This window comes from Amphiprion ocellaris, chromosome 1 (assembly GCF_022539595.1).
Source record: "Amphiprion ocellaris isolate individual 3 ecotype Okinawa chromosome 1, ASM2253959v1, whole genome shotgun sequence".
In the NCBI taxonomy this organism is placed as follows: domain Eukaryota; kingdom Metazoa; phylum Chordata; class Actinopteri; family Pomacentridae; genus Amphiprion; species Amphiprion ocellaris.
In genome coordinates, this window is record NC_072766.1 from 16453602 (window position 1) to 16469671 (window position 16070).

The 16070-nt window shown below is 41.0% G+C and overlaps 1 protein-coding gene across 2 annotated transcripts; it reads right to left on the reverse strand.

Moving 5' to 3' along the window:
- Positions 1-4021: 4021 nt before the first annotated feature.
- abcb10 (ATP-binding cassette, sub-family B (MDR/TAP), member 10) lies at positions 4022-15903 on the reverse strand. Of its 2 annotated transcripts, XM_023272986.3 has the most exons (16): positions 15445-15903; positions 15233-15356; positions 14959-15141; positions 13632-13838; positions 12607-12809; positions 11020-11154; positions 10568-10714; positions 9587-9722; positions 9388-9483; positions 8972-9181; positions 8754-8833; positions 8397-8577; positions 7550-7593; positions 7052-7086; positions 6775-6833; positions 4022-6672 (listed from the first exon to the last, which is right to left on the reverse strand). In XM_023272986.3, the coding sequence occupies exons 2-16, from the start codon at positions 15312-15314 to the stop codon at positions 6479-6481; spliced, it is 1992 nt and encodes a 663-aa protein (XP_023128754.1). In that variant the 5' UTR covers positions 15315-15356; positions 15445-15903; the 3' UTR covers positions 4022-6478. The 2 variants fall into 2 exon arrangements, with proteins under 2 accessions (XP_023128754.1, XP_023128752.1); XM_023272984.3 differs by having other exon boundaries at positions 14959-15903.
- Between the last annotated feature and the right edge of the window lie 167 nt (positions 15904-16070).

The window sequence follows — 16070 nt, forward strand, 5'->3', positions numbered from 1 at the left end:
CACCTCGAGGGCCGTATAAGGAGCGCGCGGGCAACTGGGGGGTTTCTAGGGGAGACGCCAGTTGCTACCAAGCAGGGTTATAGATTTGCTGCTAGTAGGCCTCATCCAGCCTTAAAATGGGAAAATGCTTCCCTCATCTGAACAGATTTAGGCCTCAGTGAGAGCCAGGTCCTAAACCACCACTGACCGATCAAACAAGGAAGCTTCTACAAAACATCAATTAAGAGTTCAATTTCCATTATGTGGCTCAGTATATCACTCAGGCTGAAGCAATAAAAACCAAAGCAGGACGTTCTGTGTGTGAACAATTTGACGTGTGCTCCATTATTCCACTCCAAAAATTAAAATAACAAAATTCTCATTTGACTATTTGTAATTTTTGGCACAAAATCTTGTAGCCTGAGTGACCTTAACTTACATAATGTTTACCTCAATGAGCAGAAAACTGAAGGACTTTATGTATATAAACATCACAAGCATTTTCAAACTCATATGAAACATGTTATTGAATAATGTGGGCATAACATCTCGCTCTCCAGCATTAACAGACTGCAAAATGATTATTTTAAACTTGCACATGCAGTAGTTTTAATAGCGCAAATTAGCAACTAATTATTCTCCAAATCTGCTTTTCTGCAGACCACATGGCTCCAGATTCACACAGATCTGTGTGAGTTCGAACAGCCAGCAGCTGAAACCTTATCTGTCAGGACTACTCTGCTCTGTCACTGGAGCAGTTGGATTAATTATAACTCCAACGGAGGAGGGGAACCGGTGCATGTGTGTGTGACAAATGGAGAGGGTGTGCACATGCATGCACATGTATGTCAGTGTGTGTTGCAGCCTGACAGACCAAAAGTAGAAGAAGAGTCCAGTCACCTTTTAGACTATATAGCACATTTAAGATAACACAAGCTGACATGAAGTGCTTTCAGTTAAATTTAATGCAAATCTATATAATTAAAAACAAGTAAAAAGTGCAAGTTTTAATCAGAATAAGGAGAGATGCCAAGGTGGGTATAACAAACTCACAGAAAGTGATGAAAAGAGAGGTGTAGAGGAAAAAGACACAAATATTATTTGGTAAATTAAACAATAAATATTGGAAGAGAGAGACACAAACCGCCGTGAGATGGGGAATGTCTAATGACACCTGGAGACAACTGGACTGTCCTTACTGAAAGCAACAAATGCTGCAAGAACAGAACGCAGAAAACAGGACAAAATCATGACACAAATACACGGCCAGAGCTTTCCATTCAGAGCTGCGTGTCAGGTTTTTCTTTCTAGACATTGGTTGTGGATGTTGCTTATGTACAATTGACTAGAAGTAGTTTGTTATGTAGCACAAACATTATTTTAATCAACTATTCAAACACGCCCGTGTCATTACCTACAGTTGTATTCGTGTGAAAACAAATCAAAATCAACATATAACATTTTATGAGCAGGATTCCGCTTCACTTTAGATTGCCAGTAGTTGGATATGACGCCATCACTGCTTATATAAATGCAGTTATATTATGTAAAGGGATTACTGGAAGAGGGAAATGTTTTGGCACGTTCTTTATTCAGCTAGTATTTTTTCAATATTCTTCCTGAACTTGCATTCTTTTAAGACCAAAAACCTTCTGAGGGGAACCCTAACACCTCTAGAAAAGTAGGGCAGGAGGAGGGTGAAAAATCTTCGAAGTCTTCGTGGATGGAAGCAAATGGGAAGGGCCTTCTTGGGCGCAGGCCGAAAGTAGTGAGAGTGTGGATTAGGGAATGTGTGAGTGTGTAGGAGGGGGGCGCTGGGGGCTGCAGGGCAAGGTTGCGCTACTTTTATGCACTTGTTGTGAGCCGTTTTGGATCCGAGGGCCCATTAAACGCCTAAAATGTAAAGGGGCTGGCAGTTGTTGGGGAGCAGCGAAGGAGGGAGGAGGTGAGGGGAGGTCAGGGGGGCCGAGGGGGAGGAGAATGGAAGGAGTCTGGCCGGCCAAGGGGGAGGAGAAAGAGGGGAGGTGAAAGGGTGTGCATGGCAGGTGGTAGAAAACATGAGTTTAGTTTGTCAGAAGATGTCTAACCAAGAAGCCAGCTGAAGGGAGACTTTGGAGATTTTTTTTTTTTTTTTAGTGTTTGTGAATGTCATCAGAATGATCACTAGTGCATTTTAGCCAGCCATTTTTTTTGAAACAGGGAATTAGATTTTTTATTTTATAGTAGCACGCTCAGTTAATATACCTCGCTACATATTCAGTTAGGTTTTCTTCTCTCCTCTCCTGAGAGCACAGAGGGTGAGCGTGTCACAGAAAGTGTAAGAATAGCACAGGCGCCGGCATTCAATAGCTGGAACCAATACTCTCTCTGTACACGAGAGTCCTACCTTTTAAAGTGCGACAGCGTGCTCAACATGTACAGTAGCCTTTTTACATTTTTTTTTTTTTTTTTAAAGAGAGAGCAGACAGAACATCTCACTGGAGATGGAGATCAGTTTATCTATGTTGTTGCAGTGAAGAATGACTGAGGATACTGTGGATATTGTAATGGACAGGTAAAACTTAGAACACCTAACTAAATTGATTAAATCTCAGCTGTTTAATCAATTCCTGTTTTCTCTTATTTTGTTATTGAAGTGGTGGGGGGGAAACAAATCAGCTTTCTGCTGCTCTGCAATGCTCTGAATGAGGCTGAAGAAGACAGTGTTTGGGAGGAAACAGACAGTGTAGACAGACAGAGCTGGATGCACGGCCTCTGATCGATGGGAATCATATTCTGACAGCCAGACTTACTGTAAATAAAGTCTGCTTGGCTGTGCAGGCCTGAAGACACTCTCCTGATTCCTAAACAGTTTCCAATCATGCTGCTGTGGCATGGTTGCAGTGGAGGGAAATGCAGCATGAAACTACGGATACATCTTTGTCCAGGTTGCAAATAGGTTTTGTGTTCATATCTTATAAATATAAAAGCCTCCAGTCTAGTCTAATAAAGCCTTGGAATATTGTTGCATAAGGCCAAGAAGGGTCAGAAGCTCTTTTCCCATAGTTCCTCAAATAACAGCTCCAGAGAGTAGTGGAGCTGCAGCACATGGAGTTGGAATTGCAAACTTGTGCAGGGCTGAGCGGCACCTGGTCTGCTGCATGAACACAACTGCTGGCTCTGCTGCCTGGCTTTAAGGAGAATGACACTCCTTGTAGAGTCACAATAAGAAGGGAAGCTCTAAAGGAGTGTGGTGAAAATGATTTAGTCCTGGACTTAACTGACTTCTGTTTGAAGATTCTCCATTAAAACTCAGCTTAATCCAGGATGAAGCTTAATTTCTCTCCATCTCTTGGAGTTTAGATAAGATTAAGTCCTTGAATTAGATTCTCCGCACCATACTCTGTAAACAAAATTCAAAACTTAACATCAGTGAGCATGTCTACACCAAGTATAACCATACAATATTTCTGCGGTGTTTCTTGTCTCTTGTGATTGCACTATCCAGAAATCACTTCCCTATGACAGCAAAATACAGAACTGACCATTTCAAACAATCCAAATGAGTTGATGAGCACTTGTTTAGTCTTATACTACCTCCGGGGTGCAACAATCTCTTGCCAGGATAAACCCACTAACTGCATCTACTTGCTGCATGAGTGTGCCAGCAGTCTATTTGCAGAGGAGCTCACGACAATGTCAACACAACCTACCAACAGCTGAACACACATTACTCATATCATTACCACGAAGCTGTATTTTGTTATGAGGGACTCGATAAACACTGATCACACCGACTTGAGCAGCGATCACCTGGGAGCCTCAGTGTATGAAGAAGCAGCGCCACCTAGTGACAGCTGGACACACTGCACAGGGGCACACAAAGTTCATTGTAAAGTCATTTCCTGCATGTGTTAAGAGAAATGTCAGTCTTACCTACAGTGACAGACTGGCTCTGTCTCATCTTACCATCGTTTTTAGTAGCTCTGTAAAGGAACAGTGACTAAAGGTGTTTTTTAAAGAAATTTAAATGCATTTAGATTCAATATGAGCAAAAAAAAACTTTCAGCAAATAACTTTCACTTTATTCATCTTTACAGAGATGTATAACTTCACACAAAAAATCATTTAAAAATCTATCATATATCATTTAGATCATATTTATATCTCATTACATACAAAGAAACTCCCAGCTGTGTTCTGTGATTTGCATGAATACGTAAATCTAGTATCAACTATTAAACTTTAAAACACCTTCATCATTTAGTGCAGAGTGAAGTGAGGTGATGAGTAATTTTTATCTTTACTTCTTTCCATTTACGTTATAATGAAAATGGTTTGGCAAGGTCTTTCCGCACAAAACAGAGACGACATTCAAGGCATCGTTTGAAGTGATATTTACCTTTAAAATGTGGGATAACATGTCACAATGACATGGACATCCAATGCCATTCAAGTAAAAATGATTGCTGTTGACGTGAGACAACAAATGAAGATAAAAATAACAAAAAATGAGAATTACTATAAACCTCTTATGATGGATGTGTTGATTAACATACAGATGCCACCATGCGGCCTACACACTGTAATGATTAAATATGTAACATCATGAGGATATTTAAACCACCTGTGATCAGTGCTGGGTGGAGGTAATTTCAATCTCAGCTATGAGCCATAATCCGTTGTTATGAGAGTCTTCATGCCATCATCTTGTAAACCTAGAGTGTTTGCAGTCTTCTCATTTTAGCCGAGTGGTTGTAGAAGTCAAATGTTAGGGGAAAAACTCTGTAGACAGAAAGTTCCTTCGTTGATGGGGACAGTACAGAGAAAAGACACAAAATGCAGGAGAGCCAGACTCAAACCGAGAACCAAATACTCAGACGAGAGATACGGTCACGTGGCATTAACCCCACCCACTCAGCCACCCAGTTAACCCCTACTTTAACATTTACTGCTGCAGTGTTTGAGCCAAAGGTCGTACACACTAAAAAAGACCAGCAACACCAACACACATCATATGACTACAATTTGATTCTTCACTGTGCCTGCTGAGGCTCCCTCAAGACTTAATTTGAAGACATTCTTCAACTTCTTTTTTAAATGTATCTGTTAAATGCACCAAATTCAAACGGTTTCCAGCTACACAGTACAGATCCGAGCACTAAATCAAGCTTCTTGTTCAGTAATTTCCACTTTCCAACTGGGCACCATAGCTACAAATGATGTGGAGTTACTTCTCATGTGAAACAGTTGTGAATATGCTGAAGTCAAGCTCAGGGTATGAAGATGTCTTGACTAAAAAGAAAAGAAAATCCTTTGAAACATTCTGATGTAGACTCTCGGTGAGCAGTGAAGTGGGAATTTACAAGCCAAATATTTACTGAGGAGAATTATGACTCCTTAGGCAGCCTCTCCATGCCAGCTATAATATTTAGCCGGCTTAACAGAACCGTGGTGAACATGTAGGTGGTTTGAGAGCTGTTTATGTAGAATTTAAGGCTAGTCAAGTGTACATCCTGCTAACACCAAGCGGTGTACTGAGCACGTCTGTAATACAGGTTTCAGTTTTTTTCCAAATTCTGCCATAAAGGCTGAGCACAGTGTAACATTTTAAAGATGAGTAATGAGATGTGATGAAGAATTTGTGGATTTAGAGGTCATTGTTGAGATGACACACAGACCACCTCTGACATTGATGGTGAAAGCACATCATCATTCAGAAAAGCATCTGTTTAGCCTCAACTAACTTCCCCAACTAACTGGGCTCATTTTATTTTGTCTGACATATAAAGTTAGCAAAGTTTCAGCAGTTTCAGTTAAATCCGAGGCAAGTTAAACTCAAGAATGACTGAACGTAACTGTACAAGCCAAACAATCTCACCATTAATATGACTCAGACCAGAAAAATATTAATTTCAGATTTGTAGCACCTCAGCTTGGATTTTCAGGACTATTAATATTCTTTTGTGACAAATGTGCATATATAAAAATCTAAATATATTAGAATAATGTTCAGTCCTGTTCTACAACACAGTGTAACCACGTATAGCTGCTTCGACTTGTTTAGACTCTAAAATGACAGTAAAAGTCTCTGTGTGTAGGCTTCAAGTAAAAAAAAAAAATCAACAATACAGACACAAATCCATAAACAAATATATACTAGTAGTCTGTCTCGGACATATTGGACTCTTTTTGGTTTTGTTACGATCCTGCACATTCCTCTCATGTGCCTGAACTGTGTAAAACTGACACTGATCTCAAATCAGAGTTACCGAGAGCCTCCTTTACCTCATCCTGGTTTTCTTTTTAAGTGCAGCATGAGATATGTCCAACACAGTTTCTTAGAATTCACCGATACACATTTCCGTTCTTGGAACTTCCTGTGATGCTACCTGCTGTAGTCTTTTTAGCAGTGAGACAGCACAGGGGGGCATTCAACCCAATCTGGAACAAAGCCAGCTATTCCCAGGTACTGAGCTCACCTCCTGATTTCTCGCACTTATCTGCGCTCCTCGTCCTCTCAGAGAAGTGCTCGTTGCTGTTCTTCCTGCAAAAACGCCTGTTTCTCCATCAGCTTCCTGAATAATCCTTGCCTGTTTCCTAGCAGCTCTGTTGGCTGCCCACACTCAGCTATACGTTGCTGGTCGAGTACAGCGACAGCATCAGCGTTCTTAATGGTGGACAGCCGGTGAGCGATGATCACGACCGTCCTCCCTGTTGATGGGTGAGAGGAGCAGGAAATAAGGAAAGTTTAGTTTGATATTAGATGTATGATGCAAGCTGAAAGGAAGAGAAAGAAAAGACGGCAAGATGTACCTTCCATCAGACGCTCCATTGCCTCCTGGACAAGGAACTCATTCTCAGCATCCAGTGCACTGAAGAAAGACAAAATAACATGTTATAGAACTGTTTCCAACCAGCATAATGGAAACCAGATTTTAGAAAGACAGCGCAGGCATCATATTTGGTCTGATCAGTAAGTAAAGGCAAAATGATCAACATAGACCAACTGTACTAGAAGTAAAACATATCTGTTAGCTGATCTGTACATTTGATTTGTACAAATGTATAAAATGGAGTCTCACATTCTTACCTGGTGGCTTCATCCAAAAGCAGGATTTTAGGATTCTGTGAAAAGAAAACCCAAACAGTGTTAAAGATACTGATTCAGGTTTGATATGAAAAAAGAAAGGCGAGACTAAAATTGTTAATTCAAAGCTACTTTCGTAGGCCCTAAGCAAAGACAGGAACACCCAGTTTTCAATGAACTACATCAGCTGTCCTACTATTACCTAACTAGTGGATGTAACTAATGAAAAAGAAAACTAGCAGTCAATCAAGTGTCCAAATAGATAGATCCAGATAGATGGTTTAACTGAAATGTCACACTTAATATGTTGAAAAAGGATATGCTTAGAAAGTATTCCGGGTTGAGTTAGGAGTGTTTCTTGGCATTGCACTTCATGGAAGTTGTGCTCAGATTGTCTTAATACGATTTATCAAACATAATAAGAAATGTGATGTGTCGAACGGCAGGTATGAGCTGAGCTGTGTTTTCTTTTGTTTAAACAGTAAATGCTGGTGTATTTACCTTGAGTAGAGCTCTGGCGATGGCTATTCTTTGTTTCTGACCACCTGAGAAACAAACACAGTTACCCATGAACACAAATGCAAAGGGGACATGTAAAGAGTGTCGACTGCACTACATACATGATAGTTTTGAAACTATTTATATCCTGTAAATAAGAATATACATTTTTCCAAGACGCTCTTCAGGAATAAAACAATAAACAAAATAAAGATGCAAAAGAGCAAGTGCAAGGAAGTCTCAATGAACAATACAGATGCTTATAAGACAAAAAAAGACTAAATGTTGAGGGAAAAAATAAGAAAGAACTGCTCTATTTAAATTCAGTTTTAAAAAAAAGTTGGTTTTCGTAACAACGGAGACCTCTGGCACCCATACTAACGAGGACGTGACCCAAGTATTTGGAAAAAACAACTGAGCAGAATTCTGCAAAGTGATGACAAAATATGCAGTAAATACAAATATTTGTGAGAAAGTTAGAAGATTACTTATGAAAAAACTTGTGAGGTGAGAGCTAGAAAAAGACTTTGAAACTGTAGGTGCTTCATGTCTTTTATAAACATAAGAAGCGTCTTTTATAAGCAAAAAACTAATTTTTAAATACAAATCTAAAATCAATTTCTTGGATTGTTAATGAATTTTCTTCTTGATTTTTTATGTGAAGTTCACATACAGCAAAGTGTTAAAAATCTGAATGTATTATGGAGTTTAAATACATCACTAATCATAATTTCGATAAGATGTACATGTTTCTTCAGTGGTGTTAATCCTGCTACAACTCATGGACAGCTGACTGTTGTGAAGTGAAACAGGTGTTGATGTCATCATTTTCTCTGCCTCTGTTCCTCACCTGACAGCAGCACTCCTTTCTCCCCCACCACAGTGTCAAAGCCCTTAGGAAACCCCTGGATGAAATCATAGGCGTTGGCCACTCTGGCAGCTCTGTAGATGTCCTCAGTGTTTACAGCATCTGGGTCCACAGCACCATAGGCTATATTATCTCTAATAGAGCAAGAAAACAGCACCGGCTCCTGGGAACATTGGTGGGAAAATGAGAGGGGGAGCGTGTGAAGGACAAAGAAAATGTTTTTTTTGGTCACTTCCTGTTAATGAAAATCCAAACTAAGTGTTGTGTATCTGCAAAATGTACTGTGTGTTGTGTGGGTAACATTTGTTGTATAAAACAAGTTTAATATCAATGTATTACCTGGCTGACAGTTCCAATATGACTCCTGAGCCAGTAGGGGTTTAGATCCCTGATGTCATGACCATCTACAGTGATGATACCTGGAGACGAACAGGAAAATAATTTGACATACTTCTGCCTATTGTATTTTGTCACTATCAGATTTGCTAAGCATCTAATAATCAATCAGTGACCGATGTATCAGCGTTAGGGAGAAAATAGAACAAACTTGCTCTCACCAGCATTGGGGTCGTACAGTCTGAGCAGCAGTGAGACCAGGGTTGATTTCCCTGATCCACTGGGTCCCACCACCGCCATAATGGTGCCAGCCGGGACTGAGAGGCTAAGATTCTGGAAAATAGGAGCCTCCTTACGTGTTGGGTAGGAAAAAGTGACATCACAGAACTCTAGCTGGCCTTTCAGCTGGTCTGAAGAAAGGACTCGGCCCTCTGTGGAGGAGTAGAGGAAGAAGGACACAGAGACAGAACAAGTATTAAGTTAAACTTGCCTGCCTGGTTTAATATGGCAATAAAATTTAAGAATAACAAAAGGAGAACTATAAAATATAGCTGTTTTTTAAAACAATAACAAATTTGCTACAATAACAAATAAGATGCTTGGTAAAATAGGTGTGTGTGTGTCTGTACACACTGACCATTTTGAGGAAACTCTGGTTTTCTGTCCAGCAGCTCCCACAGTCTGGCTCCTGCTCCAAAACCCTTCATCAGCTCAGAGTAGAATGAACTCAGACCTGCACATCAAATAGAAAAACATCACACTATGAGCGATCACAGACACAAACGGTGCACACCTTTGTAAACTACACAGGTCAGGAATGCACATGTATGAGTTACCTGCGATGCTAATGCCCACCCAGAAGGTGTACATGAGGAACGATGAGAGCTCTCCGACAGTCATGTGCTGACTGGCCATCAGAAGGCCTCCTTTGTAGAGAACTGACAGAATCATGATGTTCCCGCTGAGACCAGTCTGAAACACACACACGCACACACAGTGTTGTTTAATTAGTGCAACATCTGCAACATCTGGTGTCACTGCTGCTTCCTGACACAGCACAGAATACACATAATGGATGAGCCTCTCTCGATGTCGGTTACAACCTACAATTCACATTCAATTCATGATATGAATTAGAGACAGTCTTGAACAGAGATGCAGGCAGGAGTACACAGCTTTGCAATCTTAACTGCAAATTAAGAGGAAAATGTTTTCCATATTGATCAAGTAAGAACTTAATCTTCTTTTAAATACCACACAGATACTGCAAGTTTATTAGATCTGCCCAGCTAAATATCACATTCAACAGGCCACACTATAATAGATTTTATCTTATTATACAGCATATGTTTTTGGTGACAGAGTTGACTGAGTGGTGTTGGTTAGATTGAAAGGCCTTTCTGATATTTTGTCTGTCAACACAGATGTAAAGGGAGGAGGAGAGCTTAATGTAATCCAACCTTAGGAACAACTTAACAGATGAAAAATGCATACGAATGTCCAATTGTTAAAGAATGTGAAGAGGAAAACCTGCTAAAGAGCTGGAAGGTTTGTGTCACTTCAGCTGTTTTAACACCGTTTTTAAGCACACGTGGGACTTGGTACTCTCTGTCCTTGCACGGATGATTGGACGTTACTCGTTTATGGTGAAACAACTCGTTTCAGAGAATGTGGTATTGTGACAAACCTGAAGCATTGTGGCAAAAAGGAGAAGTCCATGTGTAACACCTCATTTGCCAACCATGGGTTTGGTTTGCATCAGTGAAAGAACACACACACACACACACACACACACAGACGCACACGCATGCACTTACCATTCCAAAGAAGCCAGCTCGCATTATAGCCTCCTTCTTAGCCAGGTTGAGGACATGGTCTGTCTTCAGTGTGTACGTGTTGACTTCTGACAGCTCTTTACCAAAAGCCCTGACTGTCCGCATGTTGCTGATTCGCTCCTCTGCCAACTACACACACACACACACACACACAGACACACAATTTTATTAGGGCCTTTTTTTCTGATTGCAAATCAAATTATCAACAAGCAAATTTACTCCATCTGCAAATTTAATTAAGTTAGCACAGCCAGTGCTGCATTCATATCACATGTACACAAAACTGGGACGGACAAACAGAACAGCTTCACTGATATGATTAAAATCCCACAATGGCAGAACCACTGGCTCACTTTTCACGAAAACAGATAAAAGACAAATGACATCTGTAACTCCACTATTCCTGCTGCAGCTTCTTCAGTCTGTTTGTGTACCTGTGTGGCTTGTGCAAGAGCATCCTGTGTGCGTTTGGATATGGAGCGAAGGTATCTGCCATAGACGATAGCCAGACCGGCCATAGGGGGAACAATCAGCAGCACAAAGCTTGCTAGACTGGGGGAGATGTAGAACTAGAAGAGGAGAGAGACAAAATAAAATACAAGTTAATGGAAATAAAACCAGAGGAAGAAAAGAAAGAATAAAAGAGGAGGTTCCACACTAACAGTGTTGTATTGGTGCAATTTCAAGAGCCACATATCTCAAATTAAATCTGACGCCAGACACTACCAAGTAGAAACCAGAACCAAACATTCACTATTTATTGTGAAATTGCGTGCTTATTTGCGTTTAATTTGTAACAGCAGATCTTTGCACTGACGAATCTACAGGATCTACATTAACTAGTGCAAAAAAAAAATAAATAAAAAATTCTGCACCAACGCCTGCAGATATTATCACATTACATCAGTAGAAAACCTGAAAACTCTCCTTAATAATTCCTGAGATATGGTACACACAAAAAACCTTTAATTTCAGGAAGAAATAATATGTGGCATTCATGCAGAAGATAAAAATGATGGCACTGGACTCTACTGTAGAAATCTGCTTGTAGAATGACATGGCAAAGGTTTTAAATAATGAGTGCAGTTGCTGTTGCTGTGCCACCTGTGTAAATGGCTCTCGTCTCGGCTTGAAGACTGTAGATCTGCTTAGTTTAACACCTGATTGGAGTAATTACTTCCACTGATTTCCCATAATGGTCATTACAACAGGAAATCCTTTCACTTCCCTGTGAGGAGGCCAAATTGTTTGCTATGAGCGTGCCTTGTGTTTAATGATTTTCTGTTCCTGACCGTACAATTATCAAAAAAACAACCTGAAGAAATACAGATTAATAAAAAGAAGAAAAGGTTTCAGTTGACCGATCTGCTGGGCAAGGAATCTCTGATTGATTAAATTTAAAACAAATGACTTGTTGATGGTAAAACGTAAAAAAGGCAGACAGAATGGTGACAGAACATATGTAGTCAAGAATCATTTTGACTAATACGACTACAATTAGTTCAACAACCTGTTGGTGAGCACTTAAAGTGGCACATACACGTATAATGGCACTCCTTCAACAGAGTCTAACCATTTCCTCGTAAGGATTAGAAGCATTTTAGAAAACCTGTTTTGCAAGAGTCCCACTAACAGTATATAAAAAAAACATATTTACTTCCTTGGAGTGAACACAAAAGAAGACATGCCCATTCTGTTGTTGTCAGACTGAGTGACTAAAGCACAATGAGCTCCTATATAGGCAAACCAGACATTAGTGAAAAGTTTCTAAAGAGAACTTTGTCACGTCAGGTTTAAGATGACATTTCTCACCATTCTTCATTTCTTAAAGCCAGACTGATAACAGAAAAACACTAACTTTTTGACACATTTTAGCAAGGAGAATACTTTAAGTGGCTAGCAGCACAGTGAGGGTGCCCTTATTTTGTAATAATAATCAGCTGTTTCACAGTATAAATGATGTCTGTTGACCCATCGCTCACAGCCAAACTAAGCGACCACAACAGACCACTCATACTCACCATCATGCTGACACCAGCAGCCGCCTGGGCGACGGCTCTCAGCCCGTCTGACAGGTTGTCCGTGATGGAGTGGCCCACCACCGATGTGTCTGCCGAGAGCCGGTTGATGAGCTCGCCCGTCCTATTCTTGTCAAAAAATGCCACTTCTTGTCTGAGGATGGATGAGAAGACGGACGCACGGAGATTACGAACAATCTGTTGGCCTGAAGAGAGAAGAGATTAGTGAGGAAGATGGTGACTGCTGCAATGAATAAATCTGCAAATTCACCGATTAGTTAATTAACAACCAATTGAGTCAGTTGATGAAAATACTAAGCTTATCTGCAACTTAACACATGTGGAAACATTACTTTGGGCTTTCTTAAGTCACAACGAACAACTTGGCAAATCATACAAGATATAATTAATTAACAAAAAGAAAATGTATTAAAAAGGAGCTATCAATATTGTGAGTGATGCACTTGTTTATTTCTTGGTGCAGATCTCATGTAACTGTCAGCGAAAAAAAGGTTCAAAATCTGCCACCAGCACCTCTAAAGCTGGCTAAAAAAACCACCTCATTTGTTTAATCTGAGCGCAAACAGAAAGATTGCCTGGCAACATGCAGAGCCTCCAGGAAGTCTCTACATCTGGATGATGACTGGAAACAAATAACTACAGCAAGTAACCTTCCATAAACCCACAATGCGTCATTTCTGTTGGTAATGGAGAAACAATATAGAGAAAATTTGTTGGTAAAAGGACTTTAAAGGTGCAAGAAGATAGATTTTGTTACATTTTAACAGAGGATGGCTAGCTGTGGTTTTAGTTTCACAAGTTAAACAGATGTGAGAGTGGTCTTCAAATCTAACTGTAACCAAACATTCAGATTCATAAAGGTTCAGATTTCTCACATTCTGCTTACTGATACAGACATCAGTGACTTTACATTTAGTTTTAGCTGCATGTACTGTGTAGGGTTTCTTTTGATGACAATATGTCTGAAAACGTGCCTGTTTTCGCCATACGACCTCTCCTCGTCTCACCTGAAACCTGCATGAGGTAGACTCTGGCAGCGTTGGCAGCTCCGCCACACAGAAACACTCCTGTCAGCATGATGCACAGCGATGTTAGAGAGGCCGTCATCGTCTCTGTGTCCGTTCCAGCGGTGTAAATCGTGTCAATCACTCTGCCCAGGAAGAAGGGAGCCGACATGCTGACTGCACTGGAGACCGTTAGGAAGCCTACAGCAGCTGCGAGGGATAAGAAGAGAAGACAGAAATACAGAGAAAGATCAGAATCAAAGCAAAGAAAATCGATTGAGGAACGCAAAACCCAGGGCTATAATTTATAAGATTAAGTCTTATCTTCGAATTTCAAAAGGGTTATTGTAGTCACCCCTAAAAACAGCACCACTCAGAGTGGTTTTCAAACTACTTAACAAAGCTCTCCGAAACATCACTAAGAGCTGAGGGTTGGAGGGCTGCCAACTAATGGCTAAATGTACATGTTTACAGTCTGGAAAACACTGAGTTCAAACCGGGTCAGAGCAAGTAACAGATACTTAAGAAGGGTGAGGGAGAGAAACCTGTAAAAGCTAGCATGTCCGCAGTGCAAAGTGCAAAAGCGAAGTACAGTGAGACGGTGTGTTGTGAGCGGCTGCCAGATAGACAGGTAGAAATTGAGGAAATGAAAATATGATAAAAACAAGTTCTTTGTTATCTTCCATCGAAACACAGCTGAATCAGGTGCTTCTCAACTGGAGTAGTAGTGTTTAGAAGTTGGTAATTTTCCACAAGTTTAAGCTGCAAATTCATCTGCAGCGCCCATTTGTCCTACTGAATGTAAAGACAACTTTGCACCGAGGATTCATATGTCTACTTCACACTGTGAGTTTTAAAACAGGCCTAAAAATGTACTCAAAATCAGGAAGTAACCATTAGTTATATGAAATCAACTGCAACAAGCAGAAATATGACTTATGAGTTTCTGTCCTGTGTAGCAGAAATGAAAGTACTGTGGTCTGGGTGAATGATGATACAGAGATAGTAATGAGCACAATCCCTTTTTAGATGAAAGATAAGTGGAAAAATGGACTTAATCAGCTCCAGCACTTCACTGGACTGACAAAATGTAACATTTAAACCCAGCAGGGACCATTTTTCAGTGCTATGAAGTGCTGGGAGCTTAAAAATGGAAGAGACATTACAATAAAAATGACATCTGTGTTATCACTTGGAAAGACTAAGCCTTTAAAACATATGCAACCTTATTTTAGTGAAGGTGACAAGTCAGTGATGTTGGAGATGTTTTGTGGATGGATTCCTCTATCATAGCTCTGTGTGTGATCAGACAGGTAAATATACAGTTTACCTGCCAGCGTCCATCTCTCCGGGTGAGCGAGTCTCATAATCCTTTTGACATCCTCCAGGGGGACGGTGGTGGCAGTCTTCTTCCCCTCCGTGTCCGTCTGGGTCTTCACCGACTCGGCTGGTGTGGAGGCTGCTGAGGAGCTGGCGAAGGCAACAGGTGTGTGTGTGACCGTCCGTGTTCGGCCTGTAGGTGTGTGTGAGCAGAAAGCTGTGAGGGGACTGCAGGACAACACCGACACGAAGGTCCTGGAGAAGCAGGGAGAGAATGCTGCTACCGTGTGGACTGAAGACTTCACACCGGCGGACGGTCTCTTCCTCCGGGGGGCAGCTGCTCCAGCCGGCCGGTGCTCCAGCCATAACAGCCTGGACTGAGTTAGCTTCAGTTTGCACAGGTGCACTCTGTGTGTGCAGTTTGACATGCGAATTAAAAGCCGCATTGTCCGAGTTGTCAGCAACTGGTCAGATACTAGCTAAATATGACAACAACCTTTTAAAAAACCAACGTATCGTCCGTCTCGTCCAGCCAGATTCAGTGACTGAGGTGTTTCCTGTTGAGTGAGTCAACCAGGGGGAACATTTTAGTGCTCCAGCCGGTTGATCAGCACACCGAGTCCTCCTGTGGAGCTTGTGGTCGCTACATTGTCGAGTTCAGACCGTTATTATTGCTTTTATCTGCCCCCAACAGCCGCCTTTAACCCACTTTATCTCTTATCACCGAGCAGCTACCAACACCCTGCCTGTCACTGTCATCTGCCGCTAAATGTTAGCTTGGCAGGCGGGCGGACTACGAGCACACGCTAACGGAGAATGGCTAACACCAAAAGCGTTCTACAAAATGAACCCAATTTTAGTGGAAAAGGGCTTAAAGAACAGAAACAGGAAAGGTGACCCTGGTTCAGCTCGCATGTACACACGATTCCTCCTCCTCGACGGGAATTCAACGGCTGATGATATAAGCAAAGTTTCCCCAGGCATAACCAAACAATCCCAGATCGTTACGTTCAGTCACGGGTTAAAAAGGATCCAAAAGCGAAAGTCAACGTCATTTTAATGCAAAAAGACACACAGTTAATATATATTTTTTTCATTTATTTTATATAAACACGCGTATCT